The 15685-nt window shown below is 39.7% G+C and overlaps 1 protein-coding gene across 5 annotated transcripts in view; it reads left to right on the forward strand.

Annotated features, from left to right (window-relative positions):
* The window catches only part of MANBA (mannosidase beta), a 113739-nt gene that overhangs the window by 16944 nt on the left and 81110 nt on the right, over positions 1 to 15685 (forward strand). For 4 of the 5 annotated variants that reach the window (XM_033857363.2, XM_073805561.1, XM_073805560.1 and 1 more), the window contains 2 exons: positions 6155 to 6330; positions 7208 to 7318. In XM_033857363.2, coding sequence (XP_033713254.1) covers positions 6155 to 6330; positions 7208 to 7318 — 287 coding nt within the window. The remainder of the gene's footprint in view (positions 1 to 6154; positions 6331 to 7207; positions 7319 to 15685) is intronic. The other variant, XM_073805562.1, reaches the window with a different exon arrangement.

Consider the following 15685-nt stretch of genomic DNA (forward strand, 5'->3'; position numbering starts at 1 on the left):
TATGTTCTGATGAAACACTGCATTGTTTAATCTTCTGTTACCGCAGTTAGAAAGAAATAAAATAGAGATGTTTTTCAACATGTATATCTTCCTGTTGAGCTGAGGTGAGCTGTGGGTCTTTGACCTGTGCTTGGGCAATTCCGTTCCTCAGAGATGCTGCCTTCCCGACCGTATCCACATTTACTTGCGGCCTTAGCCTAAAGCACCCCGTCTCTTCATTCTTGAAGACATAGGCTTTGAGTTGGAAGAGTGGGCCTAGCTCCTAGCTAGACCCTAGCCTGCCCAACAGTGGCCTTTATTGAAGGTCATTGCTGCCCTTTGCTTACAGCTTAATATAGAGAATATAATATTACAACGTAGCAAAGATTTGTCAGTCTTGCTCAGTGCCTTGTTTATTGCATTCCTTTTTGAATGCAAGCATGCATTCACTTTTTTCTTACATTCATTTTGAATCACTTTTTCATTACCCATAAAATGATGGTATTCACCCTCGAAAATATATTTATGGGTAGGTAGGTTGCTTGAATGATCTCTGAGTAGCTGCCTTGTTGTGTAAGTCGATTTTTTTTTTTCTCTAGAACTTACCAATTTATGTTGTTTGGTGGGGGGGGTGGGTGGCGGGATTTTGCTTTGTGTCTGTTTTGTTTTGATTTCATCTTTGAGGATTTTGTCCTGCTGAATAGGCAAGGAGATCTTGCTGCTTGGGAAAGAAGGGGAAAACAGCTGTTGTAACTAACTATAAGCCTGCTTTTCTGGCTAATGCAAGCTGTTAGCTCTTTGAAAAGCAGCTACTGTAGTCTGTCCTCTAATTCTGGCAGGAGCATGGGGATGTATCCTATGTTTGAATTTCAGCATTCTGTGGCTCGTTGTCATTGCTGTTCCTTCAGATGCACAAGGCTATCTCTTCATTGCAGCTTTGCATCACCTATGAAAGATGCAAGATGAAGCGAGCAGGTAGGAGGCGGAGCTGGGAGGCGCTCAGTAGGGCTAATCAGGGCAGCCATGTTTGAATAGCTTGCCCCCCAGTGAGAGGAAGCATCTTTTACATCTTACATGAGCCGTCCACCAATGTTTGCAGATCCATCCCATGCTGACCTGAGTGTGCTTGCATGTCCCTGCTGGTTCTTAGCCCTTCCAAATGCCATCCTGTATTCTTTTTTTTTTTTTGCGGTACGCGGGCCTCTCACTGCTGTGGCCTCCCCTGTTGCGGAGCACAGGCTCCGGACGCGCAGGCCCGGCGGCCATGGCTCACGGGCCCAGCCGCTCCGCGGCATGTGGGATCTTCCCGGACCGGGGCACGAACCCGCGTCCACTGCATCGGCAGGCGGACTCTCAACCACTGCGCCACCGGGGAAGCCCCATCCTGTATTCTTAACTGTGACCTTCGGGTGTATTTTGTTTCTTTAAGTAGATTCAACATCTTTGCTGTTTGTGATTGGGGTATAATTTATAGTGCCTGTCAAGTTTCACAGACAGTAATTATTCAAGAAATATATTTCCAGTGTTTGGCAGAAATGCTCACATAACTGTTGTCATGCCTTTGTCAGGTAGTTTAGGTTACAAAGATAGTGTTTTGACAAATGGAGGAACTGTGGCACCATGTAATTATGCATTTAGTGGAAGGTCAGACACATTCCTTATGTTTGTAGATTTCAGTGTTTTTTCTTTTTTAGAAAGACGCTCATATTAAGAGGCTAATATTTTATGGTTACAGTCCCTTCAAATGCTTTGTTTCACATTATACGTATTTGCTATTAGGACTTAGGATTCTGAAGGACAAAAAGCACCTTTGCTTTTGGTCTTCCTCATTATTCATATGCAAATTTCAATCTGTGCGTGCCTGCTAGTGTCTTTCTTTTTGATAGGCGCCTCTGTGGGAGATGAGTGGAAGGTAGAGAGCACTGGAGTTAGGAAACCTGGGCCCTTGTCCTGTCCACTGGCTCGGGAGCTTTGAGCTAGTTCTGCAGTCAAGGCCTCAAATACCACAACTGCAAAGTAACTAGGAGATGGCCAAGTTTCTTTTGCCTCTAACATTCTACAGTTCTTTCCCTGTGTTTGTAAATTACAGCACTCATTACAGCCTAGTGAGGGTGTAAGTGTGGAAGAACCAGTTTTTTTTGAAGCTAGATATATGATTAAATGAAGGTACTGATATTTGAGGCTTAATTACAATCAGTTAAAGCAAGGCTTAAGGTGTAGTTTGAGAGTAACTCTTTCTGTAGTTATGGACACACTTGAATTAATGTAATTCATCCGTCTTCTTATTTTTCTACCTCCATGTCTTCCTATACTTTTTTTTTTCTCTTAGACAACCAAATAAAGCTGTTTTTTGTTTTTTTTTAATTTTTATCCTGACCACATCTTGACAAAGAAGTGGACTATATGGGACTATAAAAGGAGCTGGCACATTTTAGAAGGTTTTAAAAGTTAATGTACTGGGACTTCCCTGGTGGTCCAGTGGTTAAGAATCCACCTTCCAATGCAGGGGACGCAGGTTTGATCCCTGGTAGGGATCCCACATGCCACGGGGCAACTAAGCCCCTGTGCTGCAACTACTGAGCCCACGTGCTGTAGAGCCTGCATGCCACAACTAGAGAGAACCCTGCATGCCGCAAGAAAAGATCCCGCACATTGCGACGAAGATCCCGTGTGCCGCAACAAAGACCCGACACAGCCAAATAAATTTAAAACAAAAAAAAAAGGTTAAATGTATTGGCCACATCTACACAAATTGGAGTTTTTCCTGAAGATTGTTTTCATGAAGAAGCAGCACACGTTCATCTGGGCTGTGAGGCTGGTTACCCTTTCTACAAATTCCCATCCGAGTCAGACTCATGGTGATTTGTTTGTTTGTTTCTGAAGAAACCTCACTGAATCAGCTTTGGAAGAATCTGAAAATGAGTCAATGGCCAGAACCACATTCTCTGCCATGCCCTGGGTTGCCCACCTGGTTGAGGTTAAATGGAACAAACTATAGACTGTAGTGTCTTCTGCAGGGAGCAGGGCATCAGCTAGGACATCGCTGAGGCTCCAGGCCAGGGAAGGCCTCAAGTTGTAGAGAGAGCTCATCAGCTTGCTCTCCACCCTGTTTTGATAAGGAGTTCCTGTCCTGTTTGGGTCCAGGGTTGATTAGTCAGGGTGAGGAAGGATGCAAAACTTGGTGTCATTGAGAGGGAGACCTGGGAGGGGATTTTAAGTCATTTAGTAAACTTTCTTCTTTCTTATCCCATCCCCGGTACTTTGTCCATTTTTGAAATGATCTTGCATTCCACTTCAGGAGAGCTGGGGGTGATAGGTATTCTTTAGGAAAGGATAACTTGTTAGTGCTGGAAGAGTTATGCTGGGAAGCTGCATTCTAGAAATGGGTCTTGATTTATAAGGGGGCGCTCTCCTTAACTAGAAATAAGATTATACATTTTAAAATTAGCCAGTGAAAAGAAGTGACCAGGTAATACCAGGAAAATTATTATTTAAGACTCTCAGTATGCTCTGTGAACCTAAACTACTGAAATTCTCCATGGAATTCTCCTCCTGGAAGGAGGGGTTGTACTTCATTTGGAAGAAGAAAAGAGCGCAAAATATGTTGTTGTAGGGTATTTGGTAATGACACGATAGGCTTGTAAATCCTCATGCTGGGTTTTTAATTCCTCAGCTTTAGTTTTTTCATTTAGTGGCACCCGAGGGAGTTAACAGGATGAGCTCCAGAGGGGTGACTTACTTTAGAACCTTCCATGTTAGAAGCAATAGAAACTGGACAATTTTGCCAATAACCTTTGGGAATTACTCTGTTTGTCTTCCTTCTGGAGGCCCTTACAAGCAGCTGATTCTCTGCTGAAGAAGCGATAGGAAACGGCCAAGGAGCCTGCCTTTTTAAAAAAAATTTTGGCTACGCTGCACGGCATGTGGGATCTCAGTTCCCTGACCAGGGATCAAACCCGTGCCACCTGCATTGGAAGGCGGAATCTTAACCACTGGACCGCCAGGGAAGTCCCAGGGAGCGTGCTTGAACTTGGTGGTTATTGGTTGGTAGGAGAGGCCTAGAGGGCAGAACTAAAATCTCTAGGTGGAAATGAGAGAAAAGTGGATTTCACATCAGTGTAGAGGACGACTTTCCAATAGTCAAGGCTAGCAGAAGGGGAGGCAGAGGTTTTTGTCATTATATTAGAGATATTAAAGACAGATTAGAATGGCCTTTCGGGGGAAATATATTAGGGTAGAGATCAGCAAACTTTTTCTGTAAAGGGTCAGGTAGTGAGTATTTTAGCTTTTTGGGCCATATGGCCTTTGTTGCAGTTACTCAACTCTGCCTTTGTAGCACGAAGGCGACCGAAGACAATACGTAAAATGTGGGCATGGCTGCTGCCTGGCCTGCTGGGCTGCCATGACGAAATACCAAAGGCTGGTCGGCTTCAGCCACAGAAATTGACTTCTTACAGTGCTGGAAGCTGGGAAGTCCAAGATGAAGGTGCTGGCTGATTTGCTTTGTGTTGAGGGCCTGCTTCCTGGCTTGTAGATGGCCAACTTTCTAGTTGTGTTCTCACGTGGTTGGGGGCTGAGGGGGTGTGCGGGGAGAGAGAGAGAAAGAAAGAAATGGATCTCTTCCTCTTCTTATAAGGCTACTGTCCTATCAGAATAGGACCCCACCCTTATGAACTCATTTAACCTAATTACCTCCTAAAAAAACCCTCTCTCCAGATAGAATCACATTAGGGGTTAGGGCTTCAACATATGAATTTTGGGGGGAATGATACAATTCAGTCCATAGCAGCTGTGTTCCAATAAAATTTTATTTACAAAAATAGGAGGTGGTCCAGATTTGGCCCAAGGACCATAGTTTGCTAGCCTGTGGTCTAGAGGGAATCAAACACATCGGAAAGTAGACCAGGTGATCTGTCAGCATACTTCTAGTTCACCAGTTTTGTGAATCTGTGCTTGTTTTGGTCAAAGACTCAGCCAAAGGACATATTTGATGTCTAGCATAGCTTGACATCATTAAATGTTCTCCTATATAATAAGATCCTCTCCCCACTGTAAAACTCCTGAGTACCACTAAGATGTGGTTTGGCGGAAATTATTTGGATTGAGTTGGCAGAATTTAGAGGTTAAATGTTTTCGAGGTCTCTAGTTTTAGACTGTCTTGGTTCACATCTGCCACTTACTAGCTGTGTGATCTTGGGCAAGTTACTTAATTTCTCTGTCTCAGTTTTCTCATTTATAAAATGATGATAGTAGTGGAATTTACCTTGTAGCAATGGTGTGATGCTTAAATAAGTTAATACTTGTTGAGAGCATAAAACAATGCCTGGCTCATAGTAAGATCTTGGTAAATGTTATCTATTATTATTTCTTGAAATAAGAGATAGTAAGGGAAACCAGAGGGAATATGATTTCGAGTTAAAGGTGAGGTAGCTGTCAAAGATTTAGGGATGTTTTAGAAAATAAACAGCTTTGGATCAGATTGGAGTGTGTGCTTCTGTTTAAGAACAATAAAAATGTGGTAAAGGGAATATGAATATTTTTCTAAACAACCTTTAATTTTCCTATCCTAGTATTATCACACGTTTGTACTTGTCCACATCCCATTAGACCTTTAGCTCATGAGGGCAGGGGCCATGTTTATTTACCCTGGTGACTGTTTAAGTCCCATCGCTTAGCAAAGAACATGGCACTTAGATGGTTCTCAGTACACATTTATTGGATAAATAATTACATTTAAAATGCATCTTTATTTTTTCCACATTGGATTAATTCTAATACACCTAAGTTTCTAACTTATTATATGGCTTAAAAACCCTCAGTATTTTTACTTTATAAAAAGGAACAAGCAAGTATGTTTGATAAATCAAGACTGATAAATCTTGGAAGATTTATGTTATCTTTTCATTTGTAATTTTCTATTTGTGCCGTATTTATAAAGTTTTTGTGACTTATGATTGTAACATTTTTAGAGTAGAAGTATATATAAAAATATAATTTTGGTTATTCTTCTTCGGAATTAAGGATTAAACTCTAAACATTAAAAGAGAATTTTCACTGAACTTTTGATCAGGATTGCATTTGTGGAGCACTTATAGTTTAGAAGCTGCGTTGGCCTTTTTTTCAGTGAGTCCTACATAATATATATGTATTTTTTCTTTTTCTCTTTGTACCTTAGATAATAATATCCAGGAGTGGAATCTTGAAATAGAGTCTTGTTTTGATGTTATCAGTTCAAAGCCAGTTTTGGGTCAAGTGATTATAGCCATCCCTGAATTAAAAATACAACAGACAAACAGCGTTGAACTTCAGCATGGGGAAAGGATTGTTAAACTCTTTGTGAAAATTGACAAGGTGAATGATGGTACTTCCTGAGAAGCACTAAGATGAAAAGCAGTGTTGTTCAAAAGAAATGCTTAGAAAAAAGGACCTGAGTATTAAAGAAAAGTGTACTTTTTCCATTTTTTTCTTTACTTTTAATCGGTTATACATTTTGTGTGTGTGCAAGCTAAGGAATGATTTTCCCAAATTTTAAGATTAAGAAAACGGAGGTTACGTGATTAATTTGGCATCCTCTCCTCTCAAAAAGTCAGGTGTGTTATATTTTAACTTTTTTGCAGTATTTGGAGTATCCTAAATCCAAAATACATTCTAAGCATCATACTTCAATGCTGTGATTATTTTTGGTATTTGTAAACTATTTTGAATATTGGTACTTATTCTACATACAGAATTCTAATTCTAAACTTATGATCTTTCGTAAGTAGGAGTGAACTGGATTTTACCTTTTCTTATTCCTCTAATTGACAATTGTGAGCTGAAAAGGATAGAGCAAATCAGCATTCAGTAACTGTTCAGATAAAGTAAGAACTCAAAACGCTTTTCTAGTTCTGGGCTTGAAAGAAGAGTTAACCTCAAAGTCCAATTCTAAATGTTAAGAATGTAGAATACATGTTAGCTGAGTGTTGCAACGGGAAGAGCTGTTTTTCTGAATGCCCATGTTATTTTGTTATTTCCCTTCCCTTCTGGTATATTAATCCATGCTAAACTCCTAGCATGTTGATTTTTAAATATTATCTGTGGATTGGTATAATTTGGCATAATACAAGGAGGGAGATTTATATTGCTCTGTGCTCGTCTATGAGAAATTGATGTGATGCTCTGAATTACTATATTATTTTGCTGAAAATATGCCACAGATTACTTAGACTGATATATTATTTTTTTAAAGAGTGTTACTATAGAAACTTGGTGGCCTCATGGACATGGAAACCAGACTGGGTACAACATGACAGTTCTTTTTAAGCTGGATGGAGGCTTAAGTTTTGAAAAATCAGCTAAGGTAAGCAAATACTTTAAGATATTTGTGAAAAAAAAGTATATTTCTTGTTAAAATAGCAATACAGATCTTTGTAGGAAAAGAAGAAACCAACAAAACTTCTGCAACCCCACCACTCAGACATAATTAGTAGTAATAGTTATATTCATTCAAAAGCTTCTGGTATGTGTATATTTATATTTTTTAACGGACCAGACTTTGCACATTATTTTATTTATAAATATTCTCCTACTGTGTTTTTTTTTTTTTTGCGGTACGCGGGCCTCTCACTGTTGTGACTTCTCCCGTTGCGGAGCACAGCCTCCGGACGCGCAGGCTCAGCCGCCATGGCTCACGGGCCCAGCCGCTCCGCGGCATGTGGGATCTTCCCGGACCGGGGCACGAACCTGCCTCCCCTAGCATCGGCAGGCGGACTCTCAACCACTGTGCCACCAGGGAAGCCCTATGGTATTTTTTCATTTAGGTGTGGGGCAGGACGAGAGCTTGAAGTGGAGCATATAAGATCAAGGTTACTCTCAGGAGAGGCTATGCCCTAGTCAAGGTTGTTTATTCTAGAACAGGTAACTGAGGAACATCTCAGAATTCATTTGCAGTGGGAACGCTAAAGAAGTGTTTGTCTATTTGTCCACTTGACTGGGATGGTAGAGGTTGGATTGAATGATCTCTTGTGCCTCCCTGCACTTCCATGATTGCTCAAAAGAGGAAACCAGGATGCTTTAAAAATTTGAGCTGTTTTGCAAGTTTCAGGAATCAATGTTTGCTTTTGAAATTTAGATTAAAAGTATAGGTTATTGCCAAATTTGGTAAGAGAGCTGATACCTAATTCACCTTTGTTTCCATCCAGGGTAGGTCTTACAGGGAATTCAGTTTCTTGGCAGTCCCGAATTTCTTAATGTTTTCAGACCTGCCCGTGTTTCAGCAAGCAAGAAATTCGACTGCTCTGTGCCGTCAGTATCTGTTTCCTGGCGGGAATCTCTCAGTTTGATTTCTTTCCAGCCTTTAGTTGGTGGGAACGTGTCAGACTGGGATTTCTTTTTATTTATTTATTGTGTGGTATAACACACAAGAGAAAAAAACCAGAACATAAATGGAACACTTAACGAATGATCAGAAAACGAACACTCACGTGACTGTCATCCTGATCCAGAAACAGGAGCATTACTAGCACCTCAGAGCTTCCCCACTGTGCGAGCTTCCCCAGTCACTGCCCCCTTTCCTTCCCGAAGATCCACTGTCTGACTTATAACACTATATTCTATTTTTGCCTGTTTTTAAATGTTATGTACATAGAACCACATAGTTTATATTCTTTTATGACTGGCTAATTTGGCTCAACATTATATTTGTGACATTTAGATATGTTGTGGTGTGTAGCTGTAGTTTGTTTACTTACATTGCTTTGTACTATTTCATTGTATTACACATTCTGCTGTTGAATTTGGGTAGTTTCCAGTTTTGGCTTTCCCGGATAATGCTGCTATGAACTTTATCGTATGACACTCGGAGCACATATGCCCCCAACAGCATTCCTGCTGGAGTGGGATTGCTGGATCATAGGGTAGGCATGGGTTCAGCTTTTACAGAGGTTGCTAAATTGTTTTCCAAAGTGTTTGTATTTCACCTTTACTCTGCACGCTCCCATGTTCGCTAACACTCGGTACTGTGTCAGAGGGGAATTCTTCCTTCATCACTGGCCTCTCCCTATCTGCTCTCTACTGCTCATGTTTCCTGATGGTTTCATTGTTATCCTGGGCTTGCTTTATGCAGAAATATTTCTGTTTTTAAAGTATCTCACTGAAATCCATATTGCTAGGTTTATATCTTTCTTGCCTGTCTTCCATCGACGTTAGACGTATGCGTTTTAATCTTTTGTTTACTGGGCACGTCAGAAGACGACAGCACAGTCTCCGACGGAACGCCTTGGGGAAGTTACAGATTTTGGTTGCAGCCCATGCAGGCAGAGATGTACTGGGTCACAAAAAGAATGCAGGTGCTGTGGGGAAGGGAAAGTGCTGACTCTATTTCTTTTGGACGGGAAAGAATATCTTGATGACTGAGATTTTTGTTGGTGTTGTTAAAAGGAGTAACTTCGGAGCAAATGGTTTAAGTATGAGGGGAGATAATTAATGAGTACTTCAAAAATAAATAAATTAGGGCTTCCCTGGTGGCGCAGTGGTTGAGAGTCCGCCTGCCGATGCAGGGGACACGGGTTCGTGCCCTGGTCCGGGAAGATCCCACATGCCGCGGAGCGGCTGGGCCTGTGAGCCATGGCCGCTGAGCCTGTGCGTCCGGAACCTGTGCTCTGCAACGGGAGAGGCCACAACAGTGAGAGGCCCGCGTACCGCAAAAAAAAAAAAAAAAAAAAAAAAAAAAAAAAAAAAAAATTAATTAAAAAATAAAAGCAAATGTTGGGATATTATAAAGTCTGTCAAGCAAGTTATTTCAAGAGGGACCTTAGAATGTGAGTCTGGGAGAGTTGGCTTTATCAGTTTAGGAAACCAACTTGATTTTTTAACACAAAAGAAAGTTTTGTGTCTAAATGGTAGTGGGAGAGGCTACTCTGGGTAAATGGAATAAAAAAGAAACTCCTCCCCATGACTGTTTTTGCCATTTTCTGCTCTAATTGAATATTTGTATTCTACTAATTGATTGTATTGAATTGCCTAGGTAGTATGTGTGTTAAAGGCATAATAAATATTTTGGAATGACTGTTATGGTTTACCTTTCTGGAAAACTAGGAAATCACTTAGTTGATATTTCACTTTAGCACAACTTACTTTGTAAGACTCTTCCAAGTATTCCCTATATAAGGTAAATCTTTTTGCTGAAAGCAAGAGAAGGTAGTTGCTGTTTATATTTGACCTGGCATCAAGATTCTCCAATTAAATTACTGTAGGGAAAGAAAAAAATGTAATCATATGTATTCCACAATCAGAAATTATATTGCACAGTTCCCAAGCCAGAAGAGGTAAAAGATTGCCCCTAGCTATTACAATTAGAAAAATAACGGAGATTTCCTTTACTGTTTTGTTTTTTAAAAACTTCACTTTGTTCTTTGTTTTTTGAGTTCCCAGTTTCATCTTTGCAATATGCACAGGGCAGAAAGAGGTCCCAGTGCCACTTCCTCTTTCAAAGGGAGGTCCCAGTGCCACTTCCTCTTGCAAAGTGCTACTCTTGACTCTCTCAAGACCTTAAAAGCACATAGCCAAAAAATATGGAATTCAGAATAATCAAGGTGTATTTCTGACCACTTCTGTACTTTTGACCCATACTGAGGGTCCACAGAGATGTGAAGTGTGTTTCCTTCTGTATTTCCCAGGTTTCCTAGGACAGCCATAACAAATGAGTAGCTTAAGATAAAAATAATTTATTTTCTCACAATTTTGAAGGCTGGAAGTCCAAAATCAAGGTTTTGGTAGGGCCGTGTTCCTTCTGAAGTTTCAGGGGAGGCTCCTTCCTTGTCTCCTCTGGCTTCTGGTAGTTACTGCTAGTCCTTGGCATTTCTTGGCTTGTGGGTGCATCACTCCAATCTCTGCCTCTGTTGTCATATGGCCTTTTCCCTGTGTGTGCCTCTGCTTTTCTTTTCTTTTTTTTTTCTCAGTTAGCTGTATCTCATTATCACCCCTTCAGATCAATAAATGAATCATTCCTTCTTTTTGATAATTTAATTTAATTTATTTATATTTGGCTGCATTGGATCTTCGTTGCTGAGCGTGGGCTTTTCTCTAGTTGCGGTGAGCGGGGGCTACTCTTCGTTGTAGTGCGTGGGCTTCTCACTACGGTGGCTTCTCCTGTTGCGGAGCACGGGCTCTAGGCACGCGGGCTTCAGTAGTTGTGACTCGCGGGCTCTAGAGCGCAGGCTCAGTAGTTGTGGCCCATGGGCTTAGTTACTCCGTGGCATGTGGGATCTTCCCGGACCAGCGATTGCACGGTGTCCCCTGCATTGACAGGCAGATTCTTAACCACTGCACCACCAGGGAAGTCCCTCTGCTTTTCTTATAAGGATACTAGCCACTGGATTAGGGCCCACCCTAATTTGGTATGACCTCATTTTAACTTAACTAACTGCATGTTCAAAGACCGTATTTCCAAATAAGGTCACATTCTGAGTTTCTGAATGACATGTATTTTGAGGAAACACTGCTCAACTCAGTACACCTTTCTTTTATCTTTCTCCCTGTCAAAGTTAAACATTTCCAAAATGGCTACAGGCAGTGGCTTACCCAGAGTGGGCTATGGGAGCAGTTAGCATTGGGTGTAGGCAGCAAGTGGTTGCATTGTGTGTAGACGACAGGTGGCCTGTCTTTTATTAGTAGTATGTTCTGGCAATTCTTTGCAACATCAGTGATAAAATATTCCTCCCCCCAAAATCTTTTGTTGGTCTGTTTTACCCATGTGTGCAATTGTACTTGAGTTTTGATACCATATGTGTAGGCTTCAACGTAGCATATTTTTATTATGAACCCTCTAATAAATATTATATTCTACATGGAAGTGAATTTGGAGAACTTTTATATGGTTGTCCCCAGGCTCACGGGGACTTAGCTTCATACAGTCAATTTGAAAGTATGTTCATAACAGTTTGGAATTGTTTAAACTTGTTTTGGGCATACTTCATGTCCCTAGTCCCTGTCTTATTACATATTCTTGCATTTAAAAGTAGATTAGAAACAGTAGCACAGTAGTTATAAAAAAGAAGAAACTTAACCTGAGTTACTTCATTGTGACCTGTTGGAGTTCTTATTTTTATGTTTAAAATTTTAAATGGAAAGAAATAATTGATAAGCTGGATTTTATTAAAGTTAAAGACTTCTGCTTTGCCAAAGACAATGTTAAGAGAATGAGAAGACAAGTCACGGATGGGAGAAAATATTTGCAAGAGACACATCTGTTAAACAAAATACGTAAAGAACTCTTAAAACTCAACAATAAGAAAACAGATAACCCAATTAAAAAATGGGTCAAACATTTAACAGACATCTCACCAGAGAAGAGATACAGATAGCAAATAAGCATGTGGAAAGATACCCCACATCGTATGTCGTCAGGGAAATACAAATTAAAACAACAATGAGATAACACTACCATCCATAAGAATGGACAGACTTTGGAACACTGACAATTCCACATGCTGGTGAGGATGTAGAGCAACAGCAGCTGTCATTCATTGCTGGTGGGCGTGTCCAATGGTACAGTCAGTCACTTCGGAAGATAGTTTAGTAGTTTCTTACAAAACTAAACATACTCTTACCTTATGATCCAGCAATCAAGCTGCTCAGTATTTACCCAAAGAAGTTGGAAACTTATGTCCACACAAAAACTTGCACATCAATGTTTATAGCAGCTTTATTTCTAATTGCCAAAACTTGGAAGCAACCAAGGTGTCCTTAAGTAGATAAAGTAATAAACTGTGGTCTATCCAGACAATAGAATATTACTCAGCACTGAAAAGAAATGAGCTATCAAGCCATGAAGAGACATGGAGGAACCTTAAATGCATATCACTAAGTGAAAGAAGCCAATCTGTAAATGATTCCAAGTATGTGATATTCTGGAAAAGACAAAACTACGGAGACATTTAAAAGATCAGTAGTTGCCGAGGGTCGGGAGGAAGAGGGAGTGATGAATAGGCAGAGCACAGAGGATTTTTAGGACAGTGAAACGACTCTAATACCATAGTGATGGATACTTGCTGTTATACATTTGTCCAAACTCATAGAATGTGCAACACTGTGAGTGAACCCTAAGGTAAACTATGGACTTAGGGTGATTATGAGGTGTCAATATAGGTTCATCGATTGTAACAAATGTACCACTGTGGTGGGGGATGTTGATGATGGGGGTGGATATTCATGTGTAGGGTCGGGGTAATCTTTGTACCTTCCGCTCACTTTTGCTATGAACCCTAAACTGCTCTAAAAAACTTGTTATTTAAAAAAACTTGAAATAGAGAAGAGTGTTAACTATGATGTGTTAATATGCAATATTTTGCTTGGTAAGTGCATATTTGGGTTCATATATGAAATCTTTTACTAATTTTAATACCTTCAGAGTTGAAATTTATTCTTCTTTTACTTGATAATTGTTTTAAAACTAAAGAATCAAAGTAAAACATGACATCAGTGATATGCTTTAGTAGTGGCAGATATTAAAAAACCCCAAAGTACCTTGGAAATCTTTTTGATAGCACTCCAGATGCTTCATACAGAGATCAACTGTGTGACTTAATCATATAGGTCTGTAGAGAAGGTGGTACAATTGAAATACAGAAGTCATTCTTTTATTTCTGGAAAGACTGCCTCCGTACTCACAGAAGATATCTTGAAACAACAGGAGGTTGTTTCTAAAGGTTTAGAGGTTTTCTAAACCTCTGTTGTGGTCAGCTCTATAGGAGTACTGCGTATGTGGCCAGTATTCACAGTGGAGTTCATACAAAAATCAAAGAGATTAATCCTATATATTTTTTCTGCCTCCTGAAAATCATTCTTTGAACCTTGCAGAATTTGCTGTTTTGGAAACATTTCTTCATGTGTGACATTTTCTGGAAGTTTGGAAAAATTTTATTCATTCTTTTTAATCTCACCTCATCATTGGAAAAAGCTGCAGAAAGTCTTTCCTAGACAAAAGGAATGCTCATTATGAAGCTAGGGCACCATAAAGCTAAATTTTGAAAAGCTAATCTCAACTTTGAAGTCCTGTGTGAGCCAAAGCAAATGTGGACATGTGTGAATCAGCTCAGATTTTGTTCTCTGCTAGTGTGGGTTTTCTCGTCTGAATTATCTTTTTTTTTTTTTCCCTCTCCTTAGTGTAGAATTTTAGATGAGGTTAATCAGATACAAATATATATGCTTTGAGCAATGTACGGTGAAATTCCAAGCTTTTAAAACTCGTCTTTGAAGATAAGTGCACAGAAATTTTGAAGGCTATTCATTTTTCAAAAACAAACTGTAAGGAAATGGACATTTACATAGAACAAAAAAAAGAATAAAAATTTGAAGAAGAGTGCCAGGAGAAACAACAGGAGATGCTGATCTTATGTTGCCTGAAGAAATCAAAATAGCAATGTTGAATATACCAACCGTTTTCACCAAGAGCTGGAGATTTGCTCTAAAGCAATGGATCATATATCTGTGTTCACTATCATTCAGCCATTTTCTCTGATTTTGCAGAAGAAATACTTGAGAAGTGGAAAAATTTTGAACCCAGGGGCATTTGTAAGCAGTTTGAATGGATCTCAAGGAAATGGACATGGATACTTAAGCTTTTTTTGGAATTTAATGTGAAGAGGAATTTTTATGAATCTCTGGCAGACTTATCTTTTTATCTAATACCTTCCCAAAATATTCTATATCTTTGGCTTTATTTGAAAGAACATTTCTAAATTAAAATTAATAAAAGGTGTTTTTCCATCAATTATTCAAGGATAGATTGACAAATCTGGCTATATTCCTTTTTTTTTTTTTTTTTTTTTTTTTGGCGGTACGCGGGGCTCTCACTGTTGTGGCCTCTCCCGTTGTGGAGCACAGGCTCCGGACGCGCAGGCTCAGTGGCCATGGCTCACAGGCCCAGCCGCTCCGCGGCGTGTGGGATCTTCCCGGACCGGGGCACGAACCCGTGTTCCCTGCATCGGCAGGCGGACTCTCAACCACTGCGCCACCAGGGAAGCCCTTGACAAGGTTCTTGACATTTTTAGAAGTTAAGGCTCAAATTAGCAAATATTATCCATTACTATAACAAACCAATATGTAGATGTTAGTTTCTTTTTAAAAAAAATTAATATAATCAAATTCATGAATCCAGTACTTCTTCCTTTTTTATACTCTACCATTTATTTTACTTAAAAAACGGTGTGATTATTCATATGGAGTTAAATATAAGAAATCTTTCAGTGTCTGCATTTTTTCTGGCCACTATCATTATTCATTTTATTTCATTATTATTACTGAAAATAGTTTTGTCATATAGAAGAGGGGTATGTTAAAAAGTGATCCTATCTAGTGTCAGATACATGAAATATACATCTGGCTACAAAGATATCAATCAGGTAACTATGCTGATGTGAACTTTAATCTGTTAACTTCTGGTTGTGCTGCTGTCTGCAGACTTCTAGGTCACAACAAGGAGAGCCACTCTTGCATCTTCTTGTGCAGGTCTGTTTGAGGAGAGCTCTTTGTGGAGATCCAGCACCAGTTTTCTCAGTATTTCTGCATGTTAGAGGACTTTCAGAGCAGACAGAAATGTGGGGTTGGTTGTCACTAAAAATGCATGACAGTAGAGATGAAATTGTTTTAGAAAGTGTACTTTGGAAATGCATGAAAATTATTTGAAAAATATTTCAGTTAACACTTGCCAATGTTCAGAAATAAGTTA

The sequence above is a fragment of the Tursiops truncatus genome, chromosome 5, assembly GCF_011762595.2.
Source record: "Tursiops truncatus isolate mTurTru1 chromosome 5, mTurTru1.mat.Y, whole genome shotgun sequence".
NCBI lineage: Eukaryota > Metazoa > Chordata > Mammalia > Artiodactyla > Delphinidae > Tursiops > Tursiops truncatus.